The following is a 15,835-nucleotide window of genomic DNA, read 5'->3' on the forward strand; positions in this document are numbered from 1 at the left end:
CAATATCTCGTATAATATATCTATCGAATGTGTATAATCAGAGCATAGCTTTCCGTTGTTTCAACCCTATCACAAGACATGGAATTTTGGACAAAATAGATAGAAAAATGACATACTCTGAAGTATTATCGTCAAAAGCGGCATTTAATGATAATCAGTAATACTAAACGTGTTATTTACATCCATAATATTCTATGATAGTTGTTATCTGATACTTTGTTCATACTAACGCCATGTTCTCACATGACACGTTTGCAAAAATGAATTAAGTACATACTTATTTAAGGCATGAAGTTCGTTGATAAAAGATTAGAAAATTCTCATTGAATATTTCACGTTAAATTAAGTACTGTACATTAATAAAAACGTCTGTTACAAAACAATAAAAATAGTTCGCGGTAGAAAGCAAAATCTTTGAAATGTGGCCACAAAATGACACGTCATTGATAATACACCAATCATAAGGGGAATTAAAAGAGTCCCACCAATCGTTTCAACCGGTAACAGGGTCGACCGTCGACTATGCTCAATCTACTTTCAACTCGACAGTCGAAATGAAAATGGCCGCTGAGGTGAGGTGGCTTTTGATTTTTCATATATTTTCGATAATTAATGCAGTTCTCAGTGAAACACCTCATCGAAAATTTGAGTATAAATATTCCTTTAAACCACCGTATCTCGCACAAATAGATGGAAGCGTGCCTTTCTGGGAGTACGGAGGAAGTAAGTAAAAGTAAAACCTAACCAAATATACCCAACCGTAAAACACTTCCGTATGTTATTTTCTAGTATTCGGCTTTTTGATTATTTAAATGAAATACATCGTTATATCATTTCCAAACATAGATCTCGTTTAGATCTTTTCCCTGCGAATACTTTAATGTATAAATGTGAAGATATTTTCATGACAGAACTCATTTAAACTGCCATGGCAAATGTACATGTTTTTATTTACATCGGAAACGACTTTAATTCATTTTGAAAATTTAAAGAAGAAATCATCAAATTCGATTATTTGTATAAGTAAATTAAATTTCCTTTTTAAAAATTTAATTTTGAAATTATTGTTTCTGTTATTAGTTTTCGTACTTATATGTACATTATAATCAATTGATTGTATTTGGGTCATTAAAAAAAATATATTTGTTTATTACAGATGCAATTGCTAGTGCAGAGAATGTTAGAGTAGCCCCATCATTGAGAAGTCAAAAAGGTATATGAAAAGTTGATTTATTTAATTTACATTAATTTGTGTATTAATTATTTAATTTAAAAGTAACAAAATTATAGAATATAAAAATATTAATTGTTGTTCTATTATATAAATATATTATTTTAAGTTACAGATATAAGATCTATATTTTAGTCTTTATGGTATAATATAGGATAATGTGTATTTTTACTAAGTATTATATGAAAGTGTAAAATTACATTTAGGTGCAATATGGGTCAAACAGCCAATTACCTTTGATTGGTGGGCTGTAGAGTTGATATTTAGAGTAACAGGAAGGGGAAGAATTGGAGCAGATGGTTTAGCATTTTGGTACACCAGTACAAAGGGTGCCTATAATGGTACTGTTTTTGGTAGTTCTGATCAGTGGAATGGACTTGGAATATTCTTTGATTCCTTTGACAATGACAATAACCACAACAATCCCTATATTATGGCTGTTCTCAACGATGGCACAAAAACTTTTGATCATACTAAGTGAATTATATCTTTTATTATTCTTTTTTAGCATTTAATGAAAATTCCAATAAATGATTCTGTATTTTAACTTTGATACAGTGATGGTACAACACAATTATCTGCTGGTTGCTTGCGAGATTTTCGTAATAAACCATTTGCTACAAGAGCAAAAATTGAGTATTATCGAAATGTTTTAACAGTAAGCATATTCATATATGTTTTGTTTTCGAACATTAATATATACAGTAGTGCCCACATAAGTGACCGCGGTTATCCCCACCAATTCTTAGAAACTAAGCGGCTTCGAATTTCGAGCGTGTCGAGCGTAATTTGACGCCGGTCGTTATCGATACATTGTATAGATGGTTTCGGATGTCAGCTATTGTATCTCACTCGCACTTATCCTCTTTGCTTATCTCCGTTGAATTCTGAGAAGTAACCATGCCCACATAAGTGACCACGGCCGGTCCCGAGTTTGGTCATTTATATGGGCACTACTGTAATCTGCATCTTAATCTCTTTCTTTCAATATTTAATTGCAGGTGTTATTCCATAATGGTATGACAAACAATGAACAAGATTATGGAATTTGTTTCCAAGTTGAAAGTGTTTATTTACCGAAGGGTGGATATTTCGGAGTTTCGGCTGCTACTGGTAACTATCTTTAAGAAAAAAATAAACTATTGAAATTAATCGATTTGTAACACTTTCTTCTAGGTGGTTTGGCTGATGATCATGATGTTTCTCATTTCTTAACACATTCTCTATATCCTCCTGGTCAATTGAGACCTGACGAACAGAAAATTTCATTAGAAGAACAACAAAAACTTAGTCAAGAATTCTTAGATTATCAAAAAAAATTAGAACAACAAAAAGAGGAATACCGTAGGTAAGAACGATTATTACAAAATTATCTTTTTTGAAGAAGGGCACCAAATAGTGACACCTGTCGGAAAAAACAATTGTGCAAAAAACTGCTTTAAACGATAAGATTTTTAAATATTTCTAATCGATTTTTCTTTTTTTTCAAAATTTCTAATTTTAATTAAATATCTGGATATGTTCCATATAAGTGTATTTGTAGATGTAACGACCGTGTCTCTTAATTTCAAGAAATTACAAATTTCATTTTAAACAGGAAATTTAATTTTAATATAATAAATTCTTTTAGAGATCATCCGGACGAACATCTTGAAAAAGAAGAATTTGATGAATATTTTGAAAATGAAAATCAGAGAGAATTAAGACAAATCTTTGCTGGTCAAAGCGAAATGTTTGTTATATTGCGTGAACTTAATAAAAGATTAGATGAGGTAGTTGGGAAACAGGAAAGATCTTTACATTTAATATCTCAACTTCAAGTAGGAGGTAGTCTTTTATATATGACACAGTAGCAGAGTTGGACATTATTTAAATAACTTCTAATAAATCTTTATCTAGATAAATTTCTATTCGTGTCATATGAATAAAAGTTTCATTCAATATAAAAACATTCTGAAACGGATAAAATTTGGTCAAAAACGGATGTAATTTGTTATCTGGATAAAAGTATACCAACTCTGCGTACCAATATTAGAAACGAAAAATTGTTATAGAAACGTAAACAATGTTTCTATAGGTATGCAGGCAGGAGGTCAACCAGGACAGCAAATTCAACTGACTGACACAATACGTCGACAAGAAGTCGACATCCTATTGGGCAACCAGAATGTTATATTAAATATAGCCAAAGAAATTAAATCCTTTGTGAACGAAGTTTATTCTAAGACTGACACTATTCTTAATAATCAGGCCCGTGCTCCAACAGCTCAGGTATTTATTTATATTTAATTTTTTATCGATCATTATGTGATGCATTTGAAATAAAACTATTTTATAGGTACAACAAATGGGATACGATTATCACTCTCTTATTTCGGAAATGCAAGATGGAATTAATACTTTAAAAAGAGAGATCGGACAAGCAAATACTAAATTAAATAGTGGAAGTATAGATTGTCCTACAACAAATTGTTTAACAACGACAATGTTCTTACTTTTCGTGGCAGTTCAAATGATCATCTTGTTTGCATATAGCATGTACCGGTAAATTTTTACTTTGTCAAATTTATATAAACAAACAGGTTCAAAGTAGATTTATATATGATCTTTTTTTTCCTCCTTTTTTCTTTATTTACAGAGACAATAAGGAAGCACAGGCGAAGAAGTTATATTAATGTTTATTTTTAATCCTACAGTACAGAAGTAAAGATACAGAATTAAATTTGTACCTTTATGCACTGATTCGGTATTTGTATCCATGGAGTATGCATTTTGTTGAACATTTGTATAATAAATGCATTCTTCATCCGAATTAGATTTAACAAAGTGGCACGGCAATCTGTGGCCCTGAAACATGGTAAAAAGGTAATCATTGATCGTGCTCAGTTTCGTATAATTCAATCATTTTAAATATTTTTTTTCTACTCGTCATTACAAATTATAGACATAGCTATAAAAATATCACAAAGTACGCGTGACATTAATCTGAAAATGAGATTATGAGTTAAATAGTAGTACTCTTGGAATGTGAGACACTTTATCGTGATTTACTTAAAGGATTATGTGTAATATATATTTTTTTATCGTCATTTGTTAAGAACGTTTTGCGCTACGCGCGCACCATCTTTTTGCTAGTTTTGTTTTACAGAATCCTTTCCTTTTTTTACATAAAAATTTTTTAGTAGTGTTACATATACTGTATAAATATTTATACGACTTTTGTATGGGAATTGGCATATCGGCAAATGAAAGCTGAAACATTTCTCTAAAATATCACTTTTATAAGATGATATTTATCGATCTGGTACTACATTCCCTTAGATGAACAAATGTATAGGTAAGCTCAACGTCTTTAACGTGACAAATACTAAAAATAAAAAATACAAAATCGTAAATATACATAAATATAGAGTATATATTTATACTCTACGTACTCTCGCACTATTGGTGAAAGTGACGTCGAATAATCATAACATTCTTGATACTGTAAAAAAACATTTTGTTAAACAAACATGTATTTAGTATGGTGTATCGAGTAGATAACATAGAAAGGAGGAACTCGAATTATTCGCAAGCTCGGTATTCCTATTAACATTATTGCATTTGGAAAAGTTTATCGAAGATTGTAAATGTATAATGAAATATATCTGATAATAAAAATACTAATAAAAACAAAATCTCCAAATATTATTCGAATCCTCGGGTCAATGGTGTACAATTTCGAATCTCGACTACCCAGACATTTTTACGTCCCGACCGTGGGGCCCTCAAGACAAGAAGTTCGGTACAATCATAGTTATATTTTATAAAATCAAATTATTTTATTACATTATATCCTACTCATCCAGAGTAGTCAACTTGCAGAAGAAGCTATCCATACATTGTTTTGTTAGAATTTAATGTTGAACACTTGCCGACTGAATTTTATTTATACTAATTTGTGTATTAAATTCAGATACTGTGTTTAGGCTATATACAGGGTAGGGCGATAACTATGTCCACCTTGAATATCTCCGTTACTTGTAATAATATAAACAAATTTTATATACAAAACTTGCAGGGTACAGAGGGGGACACATTGTGACATAAACATTTTTCGTATGGGTGGGGGCATAGAGGAGATTTCAATGTCATCTTCATTTTTTTAAATGAAATGCTATATTTTTTTTATTACGATGTGATAGCGGGTGTTGAGACGACTTCATCAAGCTATCCTTGAAGGTCATGCAAGGTCAAATGTGATAGTAAAATAAACTTTCTTACATCACAGAAGATGATCGAAATGGTGACCGTTTGCGTCAATGCAAAGTTGCAATCTTCGTATCGCTGCATCGCGTGCCTGTCTTATTGTCTCTGTATATATATTATTTTAAAATAAATGACATACGTATTGAAGTTACGAACAAAGTTGTTTTGAAATATGGTTATCATCCTTAGCATTCAACTATAAAGTAATATCTGTTCTTATACGTATAATAAAATCTCGAGTTTAAAAGAAGAATGTATTTTACGAAGAAATTTGAAAATAATATCGTGCCCAATTTTCGGTCTTGCCTGAACTGATTTTAAATATTCGGAAGTTTACGCACAGAGCACTCATTTCCGTTGCCTTACAGCATCGAAACTATGTTTCTTGCCAGAAATATTTATGTCATGTAATCTAATCAATTTTGATACATCATAAAAAATTTATAAGGGATTGAATTTATTGTTGTTTAAAAAGTGATAATTTTATTGTTACATCTGTTATAAAGGATTGGTTTTCAATGTTCTCTTTCCAATCTCATAATCAGGTTCGTATGTCAGTATACATATATAATTATGATCGTGTAAGAGTTTTATCTAAGTTTAGCAAGCAATTTATCATATAATATTTTGCCTCCTATTGAGAAAGTATACGTTGAATGCCTTTTATTTCAATATAATTAGAATTTTCTGTTTCATAACCTTATTTCGTTGTATTCACAAAAATTTGTCAAATTTATATCAGAGTTTTGTATTTAATTTGACAATATGGCGGAGATTAACTTTTAAGAATATAATATATGTGTTTTTAATTTACTTTTAAGAAGGGAATAGAAAAATTAAGTATTATAAAAGTCAACTGTAATCATTTCATATTTTTAGGTGCTTTATCATCTGACGCAATTAACTTCAGCAGTTAATCCTAAATCTACACCGTTTCTAGTTAAAGTTAAAAGGCAAAATGAGTTTAAAACAAATGCAGATGATATTTCCCACAATAATTTGGCAGAAGTATGAAATATTAAATTTATGTATTTCATTTTATAATATTATAATAGTAATTTAATAAGTCCCTACATTGTTTTAGACAACAAAATGTTATATGGAAATGCAGATAAGCAAATTAAATATGTACGATGTAATTACAACACTCAATGTAAAAAAGAATAATGTTTGGGTCGTATTGAACCAATTTTCTACAAAAATTTTTAAGAAAAATATAGAAGAAAAAGACAAGTGGAAAGTATCATATGTATCAGGATCAACTTTTACAGAAAACAAACAAAGATTTCCTTGTGCACAACTTACAGAACCGATTATTTTACCTGTTATATATTTGTCATCCCAACAACATCATAGAACATTATGTACTCTTTGTACTAAAAATCCTTTTAATTATCATGTACAAATCCGTAGTTTTAAAACAAAACGTACTATATCTATGGATATGAACAGACGACCATCGTTTATAAACAAAATTAAAAAATGGTTTGCTCAGATTTCAGAAATGGTAAGACAATATATTATATAACATATATTAATTGGTGGCATTGTACATGTCTGCAACAGTTGATTTTAGGATAATTTATGGTTTAATTACAAATTAAATTGTATAAATATGAATAATTTGTTATTCCACAGAATACACATAATTTGAACGTATCAGAGGTTGAAAAAATTAAATTGTTGAATGGTTCTAATATGTCAACAGAGGAATATAACAAACTTAAGTCGGTTTTTCTAGAAGGATATGAAGCAGGACTTCAACGCCGAATACCTGTACGTTCTGTATGGCAAAAAATATTATTTAATGTATTATTTGGAATTTTGGTCGTGCTAGTAATATGGAATGGAGGTATGTAGATTTAATGCCGTAGAAAGACTTGTAGAAAAAAATATCTTATTGCTACTATACAGGGTGTTCGGCCACCCCTGGGAAAAATTTTAATGGGAGATTCTGGAGGTCAAAATAAGACGAAAATCAAGAATACCAATTTGTTGATTGAGGCTTCGTTAAAAAGTTATTAACGTTTAAAGTTCCGCCTGTACTGAATTTTTTTCTCGATAATGCGCAAGATTCCGGGGGTATGTGTATTCACCAAAAATGATTGTAATTGACCCCCGTAACCGAAAATAATTTTTCCAGAACGATTTGAAATTTTTGAATTTAATTGTTAATAACTTTTTAACAAAGCCTCCATCAATAAATCGGTATTCTTGATTTTCGTCTTATTTTGGCCTCTAGAATCTCCCATTAAAATTTTTCCTAGGGGTGGGCAGAATACCCTGTATATAATTCTATGCAATAATATCATAGTATTAAAACAATATTTAAAAAGTATTGATAAGTTTCAGATTATTCGTGCTAATAAAGCATACATTTTTTATGTCACAGCTTTCAATCCAGGAAATATATTTCGGTTTTCAATGGGTCCAAGATCTGAGATTAATCCAGAAACAATTCATGTAACTTTTAACGATGTTAAAGGAGTAAGTAATATTATCACAAATAAATACAAAATACTAATATTGGTTTACCTGTCAAAGAATAATTTATATTTTTCCTTTTAACATATGTTTAGGTTGAAGAAGCCAAGCAAGAATTAAGGGATGTAGTTGAATTTTTGAAAAGTCCCGAAAAGTTTTCTGCACTTGGTGGAAAATTACCAAAAGGTGTATTGTTAGTAGGACCACCAGGTACAGGAAAAACATTATTAGCACGTGCAGTAGCTGGTGAAGCTGGTGTACCATTTTTTCATGCAGCTGGACCAGAATTTGATGAAATTCTAGTAGGGCAAGGTGCACGCAGAGTGAGAGATTTATTTAGTAAGTTACGCTTTCGTTTAAGATTACATTTTTCCTTTATGTTTATGTATGCCTGTGCATTTATGTTTTTAGTGATTTTTAAATTAATAAAAGTTTTATAATTTTAAATACTACTCTAAATACTAAATTAGAATGCATACGTTTATATTACGTTGGTAGTAAATCTATACAAAAAAGGGTTTCATCAGTTTATTCGTAGTTGAATAATTTTTCAGGAGTAGCAAAAGAAAAAGCACCTGCCGTAGTATTTATAGATGAAATTGATTCTGTTGGTGCGAAACGAACAAATTCGCTTCTTCATCCATATGCAAATCAAACTATAAACCAATTGCTTGCAGAAATGGATGGGTAAAGTAAACATTTTATTTTTGTTTTACAATGTACAGAACAATTTTAAAAAGTTGATTCTATCTATGAGCAAAGATAGGGAGAATAAATAGAAAGAGTATTAATTTGAAAGAACAATCATATTGAAGTGAAGTAACTATCGTTGAATCATTTTATTTTTTCTCTACCTATATTCTTTATTTGCGCTTAGAAAATGTGTCTCATCCAAATAAGATATTTGAGGCTTTCGCGGTCGGATTTTGACGGTTGATACTGGTTGGGAAAAGTATAGCAAATAGATTTAAACTATACGACACATTTGTATCGTTTGACTCCTGAAGAAGTTAGCTGTAGTGCTGACGAAAGGACGGAACGCTTTTGCCAAAGAATACAACCTCAACCAGAATCAACTATCATGTCCCCTCCAAGATTGTAGTTTTCGACTAAGTATAATTATTATATGTTATAACTTTGTGCATTGAATATCTATTGAATATTTTACCTCTTTCTACCAATTATAGATTTCTTCAAAATGAAGGTGTTATAGTATTAGGTGCAACAAATAGACGCGATGACTTAGATAAGGCATTACTGCGACCTGGTCGTTTTGATGTTGAAATTTATGTAAATGTACCCGATTTTGTTGGTCGGAAAGAAATTATAGATTTGTACTTATCAAGAGTATTAACGCAAGATGTTGATATAGATTATTTAGCTCGATGCACCGTTGGATTCACTGGCGCTGATTTGGAGAATATGGTACGCCCTTTATATATACACTTAAATAGAAAAATGAGATTATTTTGTAAACAGTTGAAGATACACAAAAATTATTTAGTGGGAGTTTTTTTTCCTATTGCTGATACACAGTTTACAAACGAATAATTAAATATCATGTGCAAGGTTTTTGTTCTTTAACTGTCTGCAATTGCAAAAGGGTTTATGAACGGATCACTCTTATTTTCTATTTATTCAATTTTTAAAGATAAATCAAGCAGCTTTACGCGCAGCTTTAAATGGTGCGGAATATGTAACCATGAAACATTTGGAATATGCTAGAGATAAAGTAGTACTGGGTCCAGAGGGAAAACTAAGAACGGTTGACGATGAAGTCAATCGTATTACAGCGTTTCATGAAGCAGGACATGCGTTAGTTGCTTATTATACTAAAGATGCTGGGCCAATACATAAAGTTACTATTATGCCTCGTGGAGCTTCTTTAGGACATGTAAGTATTAGAAGTCGGCAATATATTTGATCAGTTATTGTTAAAAAACCATATAAGAAACAAATTAATTCTATATTTACAATAACATTTTAAAACAAGTTATTTCTTCGTACATTTAATGCGGTTTCTATTTTAAGAATAATTTATATATATTTTAGACATCATTTTTGTTAGACAAAGATGAATTTCATATGACAAAGGCGAAGTTATTAGCTAGTATGGATTCGATGATGGGTGGTCGTGCTGCAGAAGAATTGATTTTTGGATCTGATAAAGTAACAACGGGAGCATCAAGTGATTTCAAGGTGTTTTATATATTTAATCTATATTAACAATTTCTTATTGTAATTGATTAATGTGAAAATATTTATAATGTATTTTATAGTTAGCATTTTTTAAGTAAAGCATAAATGTAAATCGATTTACGCATTTCTATAAAATGAATAAAGATGAATAAAGATCAATTGTATTAATAATCATATATTTTCAGCAAGCAACAACAATTGCCGAACACATGGTAAAAAGTTATGGCATGTCAGAAAAAGTTGGATTCAGAGCATATTCTGATAATACAGGACAAGAATACAATTCAAGTAAGGAATATGGACCTAGTACAAATGAACTCATTGATAATGAAGTGAAACGACTTCTACAAGTAAATTTGTTCATTATATAATGCTAATTTTACGTAATATTTCAAAATATTCGGTATTAAAGATATTTTTTTCAGGAATCATACGAACGTGCAAAAACAATATTAAAAATACATGCGAAGGAACATAAAGAATTAGCAGATGCTTTACTTAAATATGAAACATTAGATGCTGAAGATGTAAAAGATATAGTAAATGGGAAAAAAACTCGAATTGAAACATTAAATAATCAACCACCAATTGTAGATCCATCTCAGCATGTATTGTAAATAGCAAACTGAAATTAAATTTAAATTAGGAATTAAAATAAATCATTTGGAACATTATCATATTTTACAATGATACTTTATATATTATCTAATTATATTTGACAATTTTACATACATGTAAAATTATTAAATTTTGATTAAAATATATTGGAACTTTTCAATTTTAGTCTTCAACATGTTTAACTTTTAATCAAGTACTTATTTCATTATAATATTATGCTCTCTGTAATTATTAGTGTAAATTTTCTTAAACACAAATCAGTTTCTCTGTTACTGGTTGAAATTAAATAAAAAGAGAACAGTATACAGAAGAAAAAGTATGAATGTGGAGTATTTTTTAGAATCAGATTTCAATCTTTTTATATTAAAAATAATTATACGTAATTTGTTATTTAATACTAGAACCCAAAATATTTTCATTGCTTTCAACACAAGTATAAAACGCAACGCAGTGATCATTTTTTTAACAAGTTTTTTAATTCAAGTCAGAAAAAGAACATAATAAAACGAGAACTGTACTATATGATATGTGATTTCATTGTAAAGTTTAAAAATAGAATATGTCTTAGCGAATAGATTAGGTAGAGAGGTTGATTGCAAACTTGGGAAAAGCCGACATATACTGTCGCAAGAGCAGTATTACATGAGTTCGGCACTTCGCTCAACTTCGGGAAATCGAGAAAGAAGGCAAATACGAACCTTTCTTGATGAACAGCTGTAGTCCGTCCTCGCGTCAATGGCATACAATTTCGAATCTCAACTGCCTAGGCATTTTTAGTATTCCTATGAATGAGCATTATTTCCTCATGTGCATCTCGAGGTCGTTGTTAATGGGTTGCAAATACTTGTTACGTTGGTGAAAATTTTGGTGGATTATTTCTTGAAAACTCCAAGGATGACAAGATTCTTGGAAGGGTCCACTTGTTGTCAATAACATGTGAGTGTGTTTCGTCAAGACTTCGAAAAATACCACCAGCACGCTAAGGAGCATCTATTCTCTTACTCGCCAGGGTTTCGACTCACAGGTACGATAATCGTTGCGGAGCTCAATTACAATCATTTTTAGTGAATATACATACCCTCAAAATCCTATGCACTTTCGAGAAAAAAATTCTTTACGAAATCTGTAGGTGCCTAAATCTTTTGGCAAAATTAACAAATTTCAAATCGTTCTGGAAAAATTATTTTCGGTTGCAGAGGTCAATTACAATCATTTTTTATGAATACACATACCCCCGAAATCATACGTACTTTCGAAAAAAAAACTCATTACAAAATCGATAGGTGGGCAAATTTTAAAATTTTAATATAAAAGGAAATGCATGAGACACTATACATTATAAATTAATACCTAACGAAATGTACAAAGTAAAAATACTAATTAACATCAAATACAAATAAAAGATACAAGTAAAAATCATAGCACATGAAAGAAAGCAATACTTAATTATTATTTTCATGCAATGTTACAAATATCAAACAATTAAGCAGTTTAGAGAAATAATGCTGAAATAGGAAAAGAATCATAGATAAAGAATTAATTAACAGCTAGAAATCAAATAAAATAAACAGATAAATTTTATACATATACTAATATGAACGAATGGACAAAAAGAAAGACCTAAAGAAATGTACAAAATAAAAATATTAATTAATCTCAGAAATAACAAAATCTAACGAAATGATAACTATACATACCTGTAAAACAACAGACAAAAATTCACGAAATGAAAGTGAAAGTGAAAAGTGAAAATTGCAATTTAATCGAACAAAGTATATTAGTAAAATATTAATGTACAAATACAAATTATGATGCATGAAAGAAAACGATATTTCATTATTATATTCATGCAATGTTACAAATATCAACACAATTAAATTGATTAGAAACATAATGCTGAAATAGAAAAAAAGTTATACATAAAATTTAATGAAAACCTAGAAATAAAACAAAATAGACATGTAAATTCAATACGTATATTAATAATTTGATAATGTAATATTATTGCTACTTGTCGACATGTAGCTACCAGCAGGCAGCACCGATCGGCAACGCTCAGCTGTTCATTGAAATAAAAAATATTTCTTGGCAGTTCATGCGGTCTCTAGTGAAGAGATGCAAAATAAAAGTTATTAGTAAGACTGTTTGGTTTATGAAAGGACTAATAATAATCATTCTTTGTTATAAAATTAAAGAATTATTATTTGGAATAATATAATAATTTTGGAAATAAATTGTTTGAATATAGTTTATCAAGTAAGACTTTGGAAATTATTTTCAAACGATTTATTTTTTAAATATTCTATTATTTAAAATAATAATTCTTTAATTTTATAACAAGGAATGTTTATTTAATATTTAATTCAATTTTTGTCAATTATATTTTTATATAGGATTGGATATATAGGATGTTCAAGTTTTATTCCGGAGTTATTCCGTAACAGAGGTGTTCAGTCTCTGAATTGTTCAATATGAGTTGTTCAAGTTTAATTGTTCAGTTTAAGAGTTGTACCCAAACTTGGGATTTCCTTCGGCTTCAAAGAAACCAGGGTTGTCTCTTGGCCGCTGCTCGTGAAACATCTTCTTGGCCATCTTCGGAAATCTTGATTGAATGTAAATTTTGAATTAAATTCTTCATCTCGCTGCACGGTCCGTCTTGCTTTGTGGTTGAGGGATAATTTTCGCGCGCGCCCCAGGGGGCTCCCGTAGTGACCAAAAAGAACGGACCATGACGAGAGACTCAGATGTCATAAATGCAACTTTGATAGACGAATTGTCCATCAAAAGAAATTAAAGAATCATTATTTGAAATAATGGAATACTTATAGATATATAATAGAATTTCTACATATTCTCCACTAAAATACGCGTTATTTGTGTGTGGAAACATTAAAATCCTCCAATCCGTTCAAAAGTTATAATATTTTAAACATACGCATGAAATTTCGAGCGAACATTTCTGTATGTTTAAAACATTATAACTTTTGAACGGATTGGAGGATTTTAATGTTTCCACACACAAATAACGCGTATTTTAGTGGAGAATATGTGGAAACATGTAAGAATATTCGGAAAATTGGTGCGCGCGAAGGGGCTCGGTATTCTTGCAACTTTGTTAAACTTTCGATCAAGCGGAGCCTAACTGGCTGCTGATTGGCTGAATGGCTGTAACCCATGATCCCCTCCCGGTATAAAGTTGGCCACTGCTGACCAACTCCTCAGTACCCCTGGAGCCGCCAGGGGTACTCTGACGCGTGTTATTGGTTTCAAAGAACTTTCCTTTGGGTTCTTTGCCCAATTTAATTTCAACCAGAGTACTTCGTTGGGATGTTCTGTTCTTTCTTCGTTGGGATGATATTTTTCCACTCCAAGCTTGTTTTTATACTTCGTTGGGTTGTTCGATCCATTATATTTTTGTTTTTTTGTTTTACTAGGTATTTGGTATATTTATATTTTCTTGTATAAATGTTAATTGTTACTTGAGTTTTTGTTTAGATCAATTCCGAGGGTCCTACTGGAAAACGCCAGATTCATCCGCCGACCGAGGGGTGCAGGATAGGCGTGATAGTATGTAAGTGCGGTTAGATTTAAGATATTAAGATTAACGTCGAATATTTCTTTTTTCTAATTTCTTTGATTGAATTAATTTAAATTAATTCTAAATTTCCTTTTTAACTTGCTTAGTTCGAGCCTCGACGTTAATTTTCGGCCTCTTAGTTTATGCTCAAATTGCCAATTAATTATTCAATTTACTAGATTCTCGTTTTCAGTCATTCCCTCGTTCCTGGCTTCGGTCACAGTTGTTTCATTGAAGGAAACATGTGATCGGCCGTGTGGCTAATCCAAAAGATCAAATCGTCTTCTCTTGTTGGCTGGATTCATGGAGAATGATACTCCACTTGAAGGTGTGGAGTATCCGTTTCCTGCGGAAACACATACCTTCCGGTTGGAAGTCCTTGTCACAGGTACTCTCTCTATGTCAGACATCCTGAGTCGGGTCCTTTGGCTCCCGGCGGGTTGCAGTGGAGAAATGGAGACCAGTTTCAGGGGCGTGCATCCGTTCTCCTGTAGAAATCGAGTCATCAAGCGGAGTCAATTCGATCCCAAGATCTGCTACACGGTTCAGCATCGCGTCTTGTCGCGTCACCCACAATTTAGATTCATCCCTCTTTTATAACCCATTTTAAAGAAAATAATTATTTGGCATAATTCTATCTCTTTCTCTTCTATTTCTCTCTCTCTTTTCTAAATTAGTTTCTAGGTCTGTAAAGGGGAGATCGATAGAACTAAGATTGGATAGATTCCATCTATCTCCCTTCGGGTCTCCACTCGCAGCAACCTCCTCGTGGTGAGACCTGGTAATCAGTGTTACCCACGAAGAAGAACTTCTTCATCGTGGATAACACTGAGCTAATGGCTGCGAATTTAAAACAATATACTTTAAATAAATAAGTTTTGAATTTTATTCGAAATAAATCGTATTAGGAGAGAGAATTTCTCCTTATTTCCTTTAATAAAATTTGAGCATAATCCTGAAAATGACCTGAAAATTTTTCGGCGAAATTGAAAAATTTTAAATCGTTCTAAAAAAATTATTTTTGGTTGCAGGGGTCAATTACAATCATTTTTAGTGAATAGACATATTTCCGAATTTTTACGCCCTTTCGAGAAAAAAATTCGTGTAGGTGTTGAAATTTTTCGACGAACAAAAAATTTCTTCGAATCGTTCTGGAAAAATTATTTTCGGCTGCGGGGATCAATTGCAATCATTTTTGGTGAATAGACATACCCCCATAATTCTACGCCCATTCAAGAAAAAAATTCTTTACCTAAAATATGGTGAGGTTAAAAATGTTTCCCTGAAAGTTCATGCGTGTGTTTCAAACATCATAATTTCTGATCGGATTGAAGGATTTTAATGTTTCAAAAGGCAAACAATGCGTATTTTGATGTAGAATAGTTAGGAATTTCAAGACTAATCGGAAAGTTGTTCCTTAATTACGTGATGTGTGTATAACCCTATAAAAGTAGTCAAATTTTCAAATGTACATAACT

General features: G+C 31.0%; 2 protein-coding genes across 2 annotated transcripts; both read left to right on the forward strand.

Moving 5' to 3' along the window:
• The first annotated feature begins 516 nt into the window (after window positions 1-516).
• On the forward strand, window positions 517-4,908 carry Ergic53 (lectin, mannose binding protein ergic53). Its single transcript, XM_076779195.1, has 10 exons — window positions 517-723; window positions 1,157-1,213; window positions 1,438-1,708; window positions 1,790-1,889; window positions 2,233-2,344; window positions 2,408-2,579; window positions 2,862-3,058; window positions 3,309-3,502; window positions 3,570-3,775; window positions 3,870-4,908. Exons 1-10 carry the CDS (start codon window positions 555-557, stop codon window positions 3,904-3,906), a joined length of 1,515 nt encoding a protein of 504 aa, XP_076635310.1. The 5' UTR covers window positions 517-554; the 3' UTR covers window positions 3,907-4,908.
• A 905-nt stretch (window positions 4,909-5,813) lies between these two features.
• On the forward strand, window positions 5,814-10,945 carry Yme1l (ATP-dependent zinc metalloprotease YME1L). Its single transcript, XM_076777577.1, has 12 exons — window positions 5,814-6,024; window positions 6,359-6,487; window positions 6,564-6,986; window positions 7,118-7,331; window positions 7,872-7,966; window positions 8,059-8,302; window positions 8,518-8,650; window positions 9,151-9,388; window positions 9,615-9,857; window positions 10,016-10,162; window positions 10,348-10,512; window positions 10,588-10,945. The coding sequence occupies exons 1-12, from the start codon at window positions 5,998-6,000 to the stop codon at window positions 10,777-10,779; spliced, it is 2,250 nt and encodes a 749-aa protein (XP_076633692.1). The 5' UTR covers window positions 5,814-5,997; the 3' UTR covers window positions 10,780-10,945.
• The last annotated feature ends 4,890 nt before the right edge of the window (window positions 10,946-15,835 follow it).

The sequence above is a fragment of the Colletes latitarsis genome, chromosome 11 (assembly GCF_051014445.1).
Source record: "Colletes latitarsis isolate SP2378_abdomen chromosome 11, iyColLati1, whole genome shotgun sequence".
NCBI classification, from domain to species: domain Eukaryota; kingdom Metazoa; phylum Arthropoda; class Insecta; order Hymenoptera; family Colletidae; genus Colletes; species Colletes latitarsis.

Bases quoted from the DNA above. Each gene is read 5' to 3' on its own strand.
- Ergic53 (XM_076779195.1), top strand. From the start codon at position 555: ATGAAAATGGCCGCTGAGGTGAGGTGGCTTTTGATTTTTCATATATTT. The intron at 1,214-1,437 runs GTATATGAAAAG...AATTACATTTAG, and splicing joins ATCATTGAGAAGTCAAAAAG to GTGCAATATGGGTCAAACAG. The intron at 2,345-2,407 runs GTAACTATCTTT...ACTTTCTTCTAG, and splicing joins CGGAGTTTCGGCTGCTACTG to GTGGTTTGGCTGATGATCAT.
- Yme1l (XM_076777577.1), top strand. From the start codon at position 5,998: ATGTTCTCTTTCCAATCTCATAATCAG. The intron at 6,488-6,563 runs GTATGAAATATT...ACATTGTTTTAG, and splicing joins CCCACAATAATTTGGCAGAA to ACAACAAAATGTTATATGGA. The intron at 9,389-9,614 runs GTACGCCCTTTA...CAATTTTTAAAG, and splicing joins GCGCTGATTTGGAGAATATG to ATAAATCAAGCAGCTTTACG.